Here is a 14,129-nt window from a genome sequence, read left to right as displayed (position 1 = left end):
CAATAGTACTGTCGAGTGTGTCCTTTGCAGAATCACTTAATTCAGACGCTTCTGTTTTTACGTCAGATATAGTTGACTCAACCGAGTCACCTAGATCTTTCTTTTTCTTTTTGATGTCGTCTTTTGCTGATCCAAAGAATCCTTTTATTGACGATAAGGCTCCTTTTGATTTTTCTTTTGCGTCATCTATTTTTTCAGAACCTGTGCTTTTTACATCTTGTAAAGCACCATCAACTGTTTTTAACGCAGATTTTGTTTCAGTTGCAATGTCTTCCATAACATGTTTTGTGGTATCTGATACATCACTTGCACCGGTTTGTAAGCCCGATTTAGCAGAATCATATGCACCTTTTGTACTTTCAGCGCCACTGTGAATTAAATCTTTTGAAGAATCGACCTTATCGCTAATAACATCTTTACTTTTCTCAATAGTACTGTCGAGCGTGTCTTTTGCAGAAACACTTAGTTCAGACGTTTTAGTTTTTACGTCAGATACAGCGGACTCAACCGAGTCACCTATATCTTTCTTTTTCTTTTTGATGTCGTCTTTTGCTGATCCAAAGAATCCTTTTATTGACGATAAAGCGCCTTTTGATTTTTCTTTTGCTTCATCTATCTTTTCAGAACCTGTGTCTTTTACATCTTGCAAAGCACCATCAACTGTTTTTAACGCAGATTTTGTTTCTGATGTAATGTCGTCCATAACATTTTTTGCAGAATCTGATACATCACTTGCACCGGTTTGTAAGCCCAATTTTGCAGAATCATATGCACCTTTTTTACTTTCAGCGCCACTGTGAATTAAATCTTTTGAAGAATCGACCTTATCGCTAATAACATCTTTACTTTTCTCAATAGTACTGTCGAGTGTGTCTTTTGCAGAAACACTTAGTTCAGACGTTTTAGTTTTTACGTCAGATACAGCGGACTCAACTGAGTCACCTATATCTTTCTTTTTCTTTTTGATGTCGTCTTTTGCTGATCCAAAGAATCCTTTTATTGACGATAAAGCGCCTTTTGATTTTTCTTTTGCTTCATCTATCTTTTCAGAACCTGTGTCTTTTACATCTTGCAAAGCACCATCAACTGTTTTTAACGCAGATTTTGTTTCTGATGTAATGTCGTCCATAACATGTTTTGCAGAATCTGATACATCACTTGCACCGGTTTGTAAGCCCGATTTAGCAGAATCATATGCACCTTTTGTACTTTCAGCGCCACTGTGAATTAAATCTTTTGTAGAATCGACCTTATCGCTCATTACATCTTTGCTTTTGTCAATAGTACTGTCGAGTGTGTCTTTTGCAGAAACACTTAATTCAGACGCTTCTGTTTTTACGTCAGATATAGTTGACTCAACCGAGTCACCTAGATCTTTCTTTTTCTTTTTGATGTCGTCATTTGCTGATCCAAAGAATCCTTTTATTGACGATAAGGCTCCTTTTGATTTTTCTTTTGTGTCATCTATTTTTTCAGAGCCTGTGTCTTTTACATCTTGTAAAGCACCATCAACTGTTTTTAATGCAGATTTTGTTTCAGTTGCAATGTCTTCCATAACATGTTTTGTGGTATCTGATACATCACTTGCACCGGTTTGTAAGCCCGATTTAGCAGAATCATATGCACCTTTTGTACTTTCAGCGCCACTGTGAATTAAATCTTTTGTAGAATCGACCTTATCGCTAATAACATCTTTGCTTTTGTCAATAGTACTGTCGTGTGTGTCTTTTGCAGAAACACTTAATTCAGACGCTTCTGTTTTTACGTCAGATATAGTTGACTCAACCGAGTCACCTAGATCTTTCTTTTTCTTTTTGATGTCGTCTTTTGCTGATCCAAAGAATCCTTTTATTGACGATAATGCTCCTTTTGATTTTTCTTTTGCGTCATCTATTTTTTCAGAACCTGTGTCTTTTGCATCTTGCAAAGTACCATCAACTGTTTTTAACGCAGATTTTGTTTCTGATGTAATGTCGTCCATAACATGTTTTGCAGAATCTGATACATCACTTGCACCTTTTTGTAAACTTGATTTAGCAGAATCATATGCACCCTTTGTACTTTCAGCGCCACTGTGAATTAAGTCTTTTGTGGATTCGACTTTATCGCTAATAACATCTTTACTTTTGTCAATAGAACTGTCGAGTGTGTCCTTTGCAGAATCACTTAATTCAGACGCTTCTGTTTTTACGTCAGATATAGTTGACTCAACCGAGTCACCTAGATCTTTCTTTTTCTTTTTGATGTCGTCTTTTGCTGATCCAAAGAATCCTTTTATTGACGATAAGGCTCCTTTTGATTTTTCTTTTGCGTCATCTATTTTTTCAGAACCTGTGTCTTTTGCATCTTGCAAAGTACCATCAACTGTTTTTAACGCAGATTTTGTTTCTGATGTAATGTCGTCCATAACATGTTTTGTGGAATCTGATACATCACTTGCACCTTTTTGTAAACTTGATTTAGCAGAATCATATGCACCCTTTGTACTTTCAGCGCCACTGTGAATTAAGTCTTTTGTGGATTCGTCTTTATCGCTAATAACATCTTTACTTTTGTCAATAGAACTGTCGATTGTGTCCTTTGCAGAATCACTTAATTCAGACGCTTCTGTTTTTACGTCAGATATAGTTGACTCAACCGAGTCACCTAGATCTTTCTTTTTCTTTTTGATGTCGTCTTTTGCTGATCCAAAGAATCCTTTTATTGACGATAATGCTCCTTTTGATTTTTCTTTTGCGTCATCTATTTTTTCAGAACCTGTGTCTTTTGCATCTTGCAAAGTACCATCGACTGTTTTTAATGCAGATTTTGTTTCAGTTGCAATGTCTTCCATAACATGTTTTGTGGAATCTGATACATCACTTGCACCTTTTTGTAAACTTGATTTAGCAGAATCATATGCACCCTTTGTACTTTCAGCGCCAATGTGAATTAAGTCTTTTGTGGATTCGACTTTATCGCTAATAACATGTTTACTTTTGTCAATAGAACTGTCGAGTGTGTCCTTTGCAGAATCACTTAATTCAGACGCTTCTGTTTTTACGTCAGATATAGTTGACTCAACCGAGTCACCTAGATCTTTCTTTTTCTTTTTGATGTCGTCTTTTGCTGATCCAAAGAATCCTTTTATTGACGATAATGCTCCTTTTGATTTTTCTTTTGCGTCATCTATTTTTTCAGAACCTGTGTCTTTTGCATCTTGCAAAGTACCATCGACTGTTTTTAATGCAGATTTTGTTTCAGTTGCAATGTCTTCCATAACATGTTTTTTGGAATCTGATACATCACTTGCACCTTTTTGTAAACTTGATTTAACAGAATCATATGCACCCTTTGTACTTTCAGCGCCACTGTGAATTAAGTCTTTTGTGGATTCGACTTTATCGCTAATAACATCTTTACTTTTGTCAATAGAACTGTCGAGTGTGTCCTTTGCAGAATCACTTAATTCAGACGCATCTGTTTTTACGTCAGATATAGTTGACTCAACCGAGTCACCTAGATCTTTCTTTTTCTTTTTGATGTCGTCTTTTGCTGATCCAAAGAATCCTTTTATTGACGATAATGCTCCTTTTGATTTTTCTTTTGCGTCATCTATTTTTTCAGAACCTGTGTCTTTTGCATCTTGCAAAGTACCATCGACTGTTTTTAATGCAGATTTTGTTTCAGTTGCAATGTCTTCCATAACGTGTTTTGTGGAATCTGATACATCACTTGCACCTTTTTGTAAACTTGATTTAACAGAATCATATGCACCCTTTGTACTTTCAGCGCCACTGTGAATTAAGTCTTTTGTGGATTCGACTTTATCGCTAATAACATCTTTACTTTTGTCAATAGAACTGTCGAGTGTGTCCTTTGCAGAATCACTTAATTCAGACGCTTCTGTTTTTACGTCAGATATAGTTGACTCAACCGAGTCACCTAGATCTTTCTTTTTCTTTTTGATGTCGTCTTTTGCTGATCCAAAGAATCCTTTTATTGACGATAATGCTCCTTTTGATTTTTCTTTTGCGTCATCTATTTTTTCAGAACCTGTGTCTTTTGCATCTTGCAAAGTACCATCGACTGTTTTTAATGCAGATTTTGTTTCAGTTGCAATGTCTTCCATAACATGTTTTGTGGAATCTGATACATCACTTGCACCTTTTTGTAAACTTGATTTAACAGAATCATATGCACCCTTTGTACTTTCAGCGCCACTGTGAATTAAGTCTTTTGTGGATTCGACTTTATCGCTAATAACATCTTTACTTTTGTCAATAGAACTGTCGAGTGTGTCCTTTGCAGAATCACTTAATTCAGACGCTTCTGTTTTTACGTCAGATATAGTTGACTCAACCGAGTCACCTAGATCTTTCTTTTTCTTTTTGATGTCGTCTTTTGCTGATCCAAAGAATCCTTTTATTGACGATAAGGCTCCTTTTGATTTTTCTTTTGCGTCATCTATTTTTTCAGAACCTGTGTCTTTTGCATCTTGCAAAGTACCATCAACTGTTTTTAACGCAGATTTTGTTTCTGATGTAATGTCGTCCATAACATGTTTTGTGGAATCTGATACATCACTTGCACCTTTTTGTAAACTTGATTTAGCAGAATCATATGCACCCTTTGTACTTTCAGCGCCACTGTGAATTAAGTCTTTTGTGGATTCGACTTTATCGCTAATAACATCTTTACTTTTGTCAATAGAACTGTCGAGTGTGTCCTTTGCAGAATCACTTAATTCAGACGCTTCTGTTTTTACGTCAGATATAGTTGACTCAACCGAGTCACCTAGATCTTTCTTTTTCTTTTTGATGTCGTCTTTTGCTGATCCAAAGAATCCTTTTATTGACGATAAGGCTCCTTTTGATTTTTCTTTTGCGTCATCTATTTTTTCAGAACCTGTGTCCTTTGCATCTTGCAAAGTACCATCGACTGTTTTTAATGCAGATTTTGTTTCAGTTGCAATGTCTTCCATAACGTGTTTTGTGGAATCTGATACATCACTTGCACCTTTTTGTAAACTTGATTTAGCAGAATCATATGCACCCTTTGTACTTTCAGCGCCACTGTGAATTAAGTCTTTTGTGGATTCGACTTTATCGCTAATAACATCTTTACTTTTGTCAATAGAACTGTCGAGTGTGTCCTTTGCAGAATCACTTAATTCAGACGCTTCTGTTTTTACGTCAGATATAGTTGACTCAACCGAGTCACCTAGATCTTTCTTTTTCTTTTTGATGTCGTCTTTTGCTGATCCAAAGAATCCTTTTATTGACGATAATGCTCCTTTTGATTTTTCTTTTGCGTCATCTATTTTTTCAGAACCTGTGTCTTTTGCATCTTGCAAAGTACCATCGACTGTTTTTAATGCAGATTTTGTTTCAGTTGCAATGTCTTCCATAACATGTTTTGTGGAATCTGATACATCACTTGCACCTTTTTGTAAACTTGATTTAACAGAATCATATGCACCCTTTGTACTTTCAGCGCCACTGTGAATTAAGTCTTTTGTGGATTCGACTTTATCGCTAATAACATCTTTACTTTTGTCAATAGAACTGTCGAGTGTGTCCTTTGCAGAATCACTTAATTCAGACGCTTCTGTTTTTACGTCAGATATAGTTGACTCAACCGAGTCACCTAGATCTTTCTTTTTCTTTTTGATGTCGTCTTTTGCTGATCCAAAGAATCCTTTTATTGACGATAATGCTCCTTTTGATTTTTCTTTTGCGTCATCTATTTTTTCAGAACCTGTGTCTTTTGCATCTTGCAAAGTACCATCGACTGTTTTTAATGCAGATTTTGTTTCAGTTGCAATGTCTTCCATAACGTGTTTTGTGGAATCTGATACATCACTTGCACCTTTTTGTAAACTTGATTTAGCAGAATCATATGCACCCTTTGTACTTTCAGCGCCACTGTGAATTAAGTCTTTTGTGGATTCGACTTTATCGCTAATAACATCTTTACTTTTGTCAATAGAACTGTCGAGTGTGTCCTTTGCAGAATCACTTAATTCAGACGCTTCTGTTTTTACGTCAGATATAGTTGACTCAGCCGAGTCACCTAGATCTTTCTTTTTCTTTTTGATGTCGTCTTTTGCTGATCCAAAGAATCCTTTTATTGACGATAATGCTCCTTTTGATTTTTCTTTTGCGTCATCTATTTTTTCAGAACCTGTGTCTTTTGCATCTTGCAAAGTACCATCGACTGTTTTTAATGCAGATTTTGTTTCAGTTGCAATGTCTTCCATAACATGTTTTGTGGAATCTGATACATCACTTGCACCTTTTTGTAAACTTGATTTAACAGAATCATATGCACCCTTTGTACTTTCAGCGCCACTGTGAATTAAGTCTTTTGTGGATTCGACTTTATCGCTAATAACATCTTTACTTTTGTCAATAGAACTGTCGAGTGTGTCCTTTGCAGAATCACTTAATTCAGACGCTTCTGTTTTTACGTCAGATATAGTTGACTCAACCGAGTCACCTAGATCTTTCTTTTTCTTTTTGATGTCGTCTTTTGCTGATCCAAAGAATCCTTTTATTGACGATAATGCTCCTTTTGATTTTTCTTTTGCGTCATCTATTTTTTCAGAACCTGTGTCTTTTGCATCTTGCAAAGTACCATCGACTGTTTTTAATGCAGATTTTGTTTCAGTTGCAATGTCTTCCATAACGTGTTTTGTGGAATCTGATACATCACTTGCACCTTTTTGTAAACTTGATTTAGCAGAATCATATGCACCCTTTGTACTTTCAGCGCCACTGTGAATTAAGTCTTTTGTGGATTCGACTTTATCGCTAATAACATCTTTACTTTTGTCAATAGAACTGTCGAGTGTGTCCTTTGCAGAATCACTTAATTCAGACGCTTCTGTTTTTACGTCAGATATAGTTGACTCAACCGAGTCACCTAGATCTTTCTTTTTCTTTTTGATGTCGTCTTTTGCTGATCCAAAGAATCCTTTTATTGACGATAATGCTCCTTTTGATTTTTCTTTTGCGTCATCTATTTTTTCAGAACCTGTGTCTTTTGCATCTTGCAAAGTACCATCGACTGTTTTTAATGCAGATTTTGTTTCAGTTGCAATGTCTTCCATAACGTGTTTTGTGGAATCTGATACATCACTTGCACCTTTTTGTAAACTTGATTTAGCAGAATCATATGCACCCTTTGTACTTTCAGCGCCACTGTGAATTAAGTCTTTTGTGGATTCGACTTTATCGCTAATAACATCTTTACTTTTGTCAATAGAACTGTCGAGTGTGTCCTTTGCAGAATCACTTAATTCAGACGCTTCTGTTTTTACGTCAGATATAGTTGACTCAACCGAGTCACCTAGATCTTTCTTTTTCTTTTTGATGTCGTCTTTTGCTGATCCAAAGAATCCTTTTATTGACGATAAGGCTCCTTTTGATTTTTCTTTTGCGTCATCTATTTTTTCAGAACCTGTGTCTTTTGCATCTTGCAAAGTACCATCAACTGTTTTTAACGCAGATTTTGTTTCTGATGTAATGTCGTCCATAACATGTTTTGCAGAATCTGACACATCACTTGCACCTTTTTGTAAACTTGATTTAGCAGAATCATATGCACCCTTTGTACTTTCAGCGCCACTGTGAATTAAGTCTTTTGTGGATTCGACTTTATCGCTAATAACATCTTTACTTTTGTCAATAGAACTGTCGAGTGTGTCCTTTGCAGAATCACTTAATTCAGACGCTTCTGTTTTTACGTCAGATATAGTTGACTCAACCGAGTCACCTAGATCTTTCTTTTTCTTTTTGATGTCGTCTTTTGCTGATCCAAAGAATCCTTTTATTGACGATAATGCTCCTTTTGATTTTTCTTTTGCGTCATCTATTTTTTCAGAACCTGTGTCTTTTGCATCTTGCAAAGTACCATCGACTGTTTTTAATGCAGATTTTGTTTCAGTTGCAATGTCTTCCATAACATGTTTTGTGGAATCTGACACATCACTTGCACCTTTTTGTAAACTTGATTTAGCAGAATCATATGCACCCTTTGTACTTTCAGCGCCACTGTGAATTAAGTCTTTTGTGGATTCGACTTTATCGCTAATAACATCTTTACTTTTGTCAATAGAACTGTCGAGTGTGTCCTTTGCAGAATCACTTAATTCAGACGCTTCTGTTTTTACGTCAGATATAGTTGACTCAACCGAGTCACCTAGATCTTTCTTTTTCTTTTTGATGTCGTCTTTTGCTGATCCAAAGAATCCTTTTATTGACGATAAGGCTCCTTTTGATTTTTCTTTTGCGTCATCTATTTTTTCAGAACCTGTGTCTTTTGCATCTTGCAAAGTACCATCGACTGTTTTTAATGCAGATTTTGTTTCAGTTGCAATGTCTTCCATAACATGTTTTGCAGAATCTGATACATCACTTGCACCTTTTTGTAACCCTGCTTTAGCAGAATCATATGCGTCTGTTGTATTTTTTGTGCTACTCTTAATAAAAGCGGTTGTATCATCGACTTTGTCGCCAATGACATCTTTGCTGTTGTCGATAGTTCTATCTAATGTTTCTTTTGTGGAAACCTTCATTTCAGAAGCTTCTGTTTTTATATCGGATACAGCTGTTTCAGTAAAGTTATCAAGATCTTTCTTTTTCTTTTTTAGGTCATCTTTAGCAGATCCAAAGAAACCTTTGATTGACGATAAACCACCTTTTGTTTTCTCCTTGGTGTCATCTAGTTTTTCTGAACCACTATCTCTGGCGTCTACGTCATCTTCTGATTTTAAAGGAGATTTTGTTTGAGTTTCATCACACGTATCTATTATTATATCACTACCCTCCTTAATTTTGTCTTTCGAGGCATTGACTTTATCTATTACACTAGGTTTACTTGCGTCAAGAGTTTTGTCAATTGTTTCTTTTATATCAGTATGTTTTTCAATTTTTTTTGCTTTCTTTTTCTTATGTCTTTTATGTGATGGGCTCTCGCTGCTCGAATCTTCGGTCTCAATTGATTTTTCTTTTGACTCTCTGTCTAGTTTTTTCTTCTTTTTACTAAATATACCAAAGAAAGATTTACTTTCACTGTCCGTTAACTTAGAGTCGTCATCTGTTTCTTCTTGCTTACGATTTTCTGACGAATCTTTTTCTGTAATTTCTGCAGATTCATTCTGAGTCGATTCTTTTTCATCTATTATTTCTTCTAAACAGTATGTAGGCTTATACTTTTCTGCGGTTTCATCGTTCCATCCTTGAAATTGCGATTCATTTTGAATAAATTCAGTAGTCAAAGAAGGTATATTCTTTGTTATATTAAACCTTTGATAATCAGTGTTATTGGGATCATCTTTAGCAGATTCAATGAATCCTTTAATGGATGATAAACCTCCTATTGTTTTATCTTTGACCCCATCTATTTTTTCTGATACTTTATCTTTGTAATCATGTAATGCACCATCAGCTGATTTTAATGCAGATTTTGTACCAGTTGTATTGTTATCTACTATATGCATTGTAGAATCTAATACGTCATTTTCACTTTTTTGTAAGCCTACCTTAGCAGGATCTAATGCGTCTTTGGTATTTTGAGCGTCAATATTTATAAAATGTTTTATGTCATCGGCTTTATCGCTAATGGCATGTTTGATCTTGTCAGTAGTAGTTTCGATTGTAACTTTATCAGAAACATTTATTTTAGTTGCTTTCGTCTTTATTTCAGATATGGCTGATTCAGTCGAGACCTCAAGATCTTCCTCTTTTTTTTTAAGGTCATCTTTAGCTGACCCAAAGAATCCCTTTATTGACGATAAAGCTCCTTTCGATTTTTCTTTTGCGTCATCTATCTTTTCAGCACTCGTGTCTTTTATATCTTGTAAAGTATCATCAACTGAAGTTTCAGCTGAATCACTTAGATCTTTCTTCTTCTTTTTAAGGTCATCTTTAGCTGATTCAAATAAACCTGTGATTGAGGATAAACCACCTTTTGTTTTCTCCTTGGAGCCATCTATCATTTCTGAACCAGTCTCTCTAGTTTCTTGGAATGTATCACCACCTGATTTTAAGGCAGATTTTGTATTAGTTTCATCATACATATCTCTGATACTTTCACTACCTTCCTTAATTGTATCTCGCGAGGCCTCGACTTTATCGCTTATATTAGCTTTACTATTGTCAAGAGTTTCGTCAATTGTTCCTTTTATATCTATTTGTTTTTTAGTTTTTTGTGCTTTATTTTTTTTGGTTCTTTTATGTGATGGGCTCTCGGAGCTCGAATCTTCGCGCTCAATTGATTTTTCTTTTGATTCTCTGTCTATTTTTTTCTTCTTCTTTTTACTAAATATACCAAAGAAAGATTTACTTTCACTATCCGTTAACTTAGAATCGTCATCTGTCTCTTCTTGCTGACGATTTTCAGACGAATCTTTTTCTGTAATTTCTACAGATTCTATCGGTGTCTGTTCCTTTTCGCCTATCAATTCTTCTGGACAATATGCAGGTTTGTACTTTTCGGCGGTCTCATCGTTCCACCCTTGAAATTGGGCTTCATTTTGAATGAATTCAGTAGTCAGAGTAGGTAAATTATTTTTTACATCAAACTTTAGATAATCAGTGGCTTTAGTTTGGTCTTTGGGGTCAACTATCTTTTCTGAACCTAGATCATCCTCCAAATCTTTCGATCTTCTTTTTAAATCATCTTTAGCTGATCCAAATAATTGTTTGATTGAGGTCAAGGCTCCTTTTGATTTTTCTTTGATGTCATCCTCTTTGTCCGCATTTGTCTCGATTTTGTCATTTAATTCTAGTTTAGACGATTTTAATACAGAAATTTTATCGCCTGGAATATCGGTGTTTTTCTTCGTTTCAATGGCTGTGTCATGTATAACACCGTTCAAATCAGTTGAAATGAATTTGCCTGATGTTAAATCAGCACCAGCGTCATTTGTAAATTTGTCTTTGTTAACTTCTTTACCCTTTGTATGTAGTTGCTCTGTGTCTGATTCGGGCGATGTTGATTTGGAATGTTTTTTATTTTTGTGGCCGTATTTTTGTTTGGGTTTACTTTTGGGTGAACCAAAAAATTCTTTTATTGAAGAAAGTGTACCTTTTGTTGTTTCATCCTTAACTGTTGTATCTAGTGTTTGACCTGTGTCTTCTAATAGATCTGTTGTATTCTGAATCTGTTTTTCTGCATTTTCTTCTAAGTCATTGTCGATAGATATCTGTTTTACTTCTTTTATATTTAAATCGATTTTTTCCGGTTTTTCAATTTGAATATCTGTTTGTTCAACGTCCTGTTTAGGAGATATAAAGAATTCTTTTATGGAGGACAATGCCATTCCTTTCTTTGATTCTTTGATGTTTAATTCATCTAAATTGATTTCACTTTTTTCTTTTTTACTGTGGACTTTTTCAGCACTTATATTGTTAGTTTCATCTACGGATATTACTTCACCACGGTTACTTAATTCTGGTTCTGTTCCTGTTACAACATCTTCTAAGTTTTCAATTCCTTTACCAGTTTCTTTTTCGAGGGATGGTTTACTTACGTTTGCAAGGACTTGATTACTATTTTCATAATCTGTTTGTTTTTCAGTTTTCTGTTTTTTCTTTTTCTTATTTGTTTTATGTACTGGACTCTCAGAGCTCGAATCTTCACGTTCTACAGATTTATCTTTCGATCCCCTGTCAATTTTTTTTTTCTTTTTACTAAATATACCAAAGAAAGATTTACTTTCACTGTCTGTTAGTTTAGAATCGTCATCGGTATCTTCTTGTTTACGATTATCAGTCGTTTCATTCTCGGCAATTTTCTCCGTTTCTAATACTGCCAGTTCGTTTCTATCGACTAATTCGTCAGTAGAAAATGTAGGTTTATACTTTTTGGCAGTTTCATCGTTCCAGCCTTGAAATTGCGCTTCGTTTTGGATGAATTCATTGGTCAAAGAAGGTATATCCTTTGTTTTATCTAACTTTTGGTAATCAATATTGTTAACAAAAGCATCATCGATTGTGTCAACGTAATGTGTAAACCCGACATGTTTCTTTTCTACAATTTCTGAATCATTTGATTTGGATTGTTTTGAATTTACAGTGTCTTCTACTTCTAAAATAACATTGTCGATTATTTTTTCTGCTTCAAATCTAGCTTCATCAGGGGTTATACCATTTGTTTTTTCAACTTTCACTTTTTTATCAAATTTAATTTCAAGTTTCTGAATATTTTTATTTTTCGATGAATCTATTTGATCTAAAACATCTTTTTCATTTTCCAAATGGGATTTCCGTTCTTTTTCACTTGGTTCTTCTGATTTTTTTACTTTCGACCGTTTTATTGGCGATGCTTCACTTTCACTATCAGAATGTTCAAATGATTTTCTTGCAAATGATTTCAAAGTACCAAAAAATCCTTTACCTTTTTTATGCTTCTCTTTTTTATTATCATCATCTTTAACGTCTTTATTTAATTCTTTAGAATCTTCATCAACTTTTATGTTATCTCCATTTTGCTTGAATTTTGTTTTATCTGTTTGTTGTAAATTATGCTGTAATTCTGAAGTTATAAAATCGGAACTTTTTTGAACGTTATATGGCAACAGATCGTTTTTAATACCATTCGAAGAAGAAATATTAACAATAAGCTTATCCTCACCACTTTCAGGTAATGGTGAGGTCGTTTTTCCTGAAATAACATGCACTATCCAAAACTGTTTCATCACAACATGTAAAGTTCTAATTATATTACGATTTCCACAAATATTACAATTTTTAGAAATCAGTTTGATATCAGAGTCGGTTAACATTAAGTTGAGAATATTGTTTGAAAAATATCTTTACAAAAACTAGATTACAAAAAAAGGAATATTCCATGCATAAAAGATGTTTTAGTATTAAATATACAAAATATACCAAATAATTCATTTGTAAACGATTTGAGAAAGTTAAAATAATATTAGTTATTAAGTATTCATTTATCGCGATAAAAAAGAACGAGTCGACAACTCGCTTCTTTATCATTTTTTTGAGATTTTCATCGTCGAGAGATATCAGAGCTTCTTGTTGCTTCACATGAACTAGATTATTTTTAATCAATGTACTGATGAAATCAGCCTTGATTTTAATCAAGGCTGATTTCGAAAATAAATATACAAAAACTAATATTTCGAAAATTAATTTGCAAAAACTAGTATTTCGAAAATTTATATACAAAATTTAATATTTCAAAAACGGAACGGAAAATAAAAAAATGCAAAAACAGGTATCTACTTATCTGCTGGGGGAATGAAAATCCAGTATTTATTTTTCTATTCAGGAGCATCTTCAAGATAAATAATTAAACTCTTTAATTAAATGAAAGAACATACTTTTTAAAAGGTTTTCCTTAATGCAAAAAAGGAGTTATTATCAGAAAATTTTTTTTCAAGAGTGAATTTTCGACAAATGATTTAAATTAGGTCTATACAGGTTAACTGTTCGCACCAAAAAAGTTTTTAACCAGGAAATACTCACAGATTTTTACTCTTTTTAAAAAAAAGGAATTTTGTCTAAAAATTTTTTCCTAATTTATTCCAACAGTTTTTAGCCACATTAAACCGTAAAATCAGGAGCCGAAAATTGAGGTTTAAGAAAAAAAATTGCAAATACAAATTTCTTTTTTGCGACAAAGAATAAGAACCTGAAAAAATATATTTGCTTTCATGCAAAAAGCATGTTTGATCTTGAAGACGTGTACGGATAAAGAAACTAAATCTTCTCCTAATAAATGAGCAAATTCGTTCTTTTGGGTTATTTGAATTTCCATTCCGTTTTAGAAATATTAATCTGGAATCACTTTTATAATCAACAAATTTTCTTGTCTATAAATAAATAACAAGTTTAACAATGATAAATATAAATATTACTTATTACATCATCGTTGAGACATAGGTGTTCTTTTCGCTCTTGCGGTCAGCGTCTTCAATAAAAAATTTTGTTAAAGGAGAGATATTTTCCAAAAACTCGGTAATTTTTTTATATTTTTATTGATAGCACCCCTACTTTTTCTTTTAGTTCGGGGGCGTAATCAATAATATTCCTTTAAATTTCCGAATTTTTTTTAAAGTAAAATGCTGACCGCTAGGATATCAAGAACACACATAAAAAGCATCAGCTGTCATCCTC

General features: G+C 33.9%; 1 protein-coding gene across 13 annotated transcripts in view; it reads right to left on the bottom strand.

Moving 5' to 3' along the window:
• Nucleotides 1-14,129, bottom strand: part of LOC123299234 (ankyrin-3-like) — a 184,131-nt gene that overhangs the window by 15,501 nt on the left and 154,501 nt on the right. For all 13 annotated transcript variants that reach the window (XM_044881543.1, XM_044881553.1, XM_044881544.1 and 10 more), the window contains one exon: nucleotides 398-12,651. In XM_044881543.1, coding sequence (XP_044737478.1) covers nucleotides 398-12,651 — 12,254 coding nt within the window. The remainder of the gene's footprint in view (nucleotides 1-397; nucleotides 12,652-14,129) is intronic.

The sequence above is a fragment of the Chrysoperla carnea genome, chromosome 4 (genome assembly GCF_905475395.1).
Source record: "Chrysoperla carnea chromosome 4, inChrCarn1.1, whole genome shotgun sequence".
Taxonomy (NCBI): Eukaryota; Metazoa; Arthropoda; class Insecta; order Neuroptera; family Chrysopidae; genus Chrysoperla; species Chrysoperla carnea.
The sequence above is the reverse complement of the archived record's forward strand: the minus strand, read 5'-3'. Positions and strand labels throughout refer to the sequence as shown.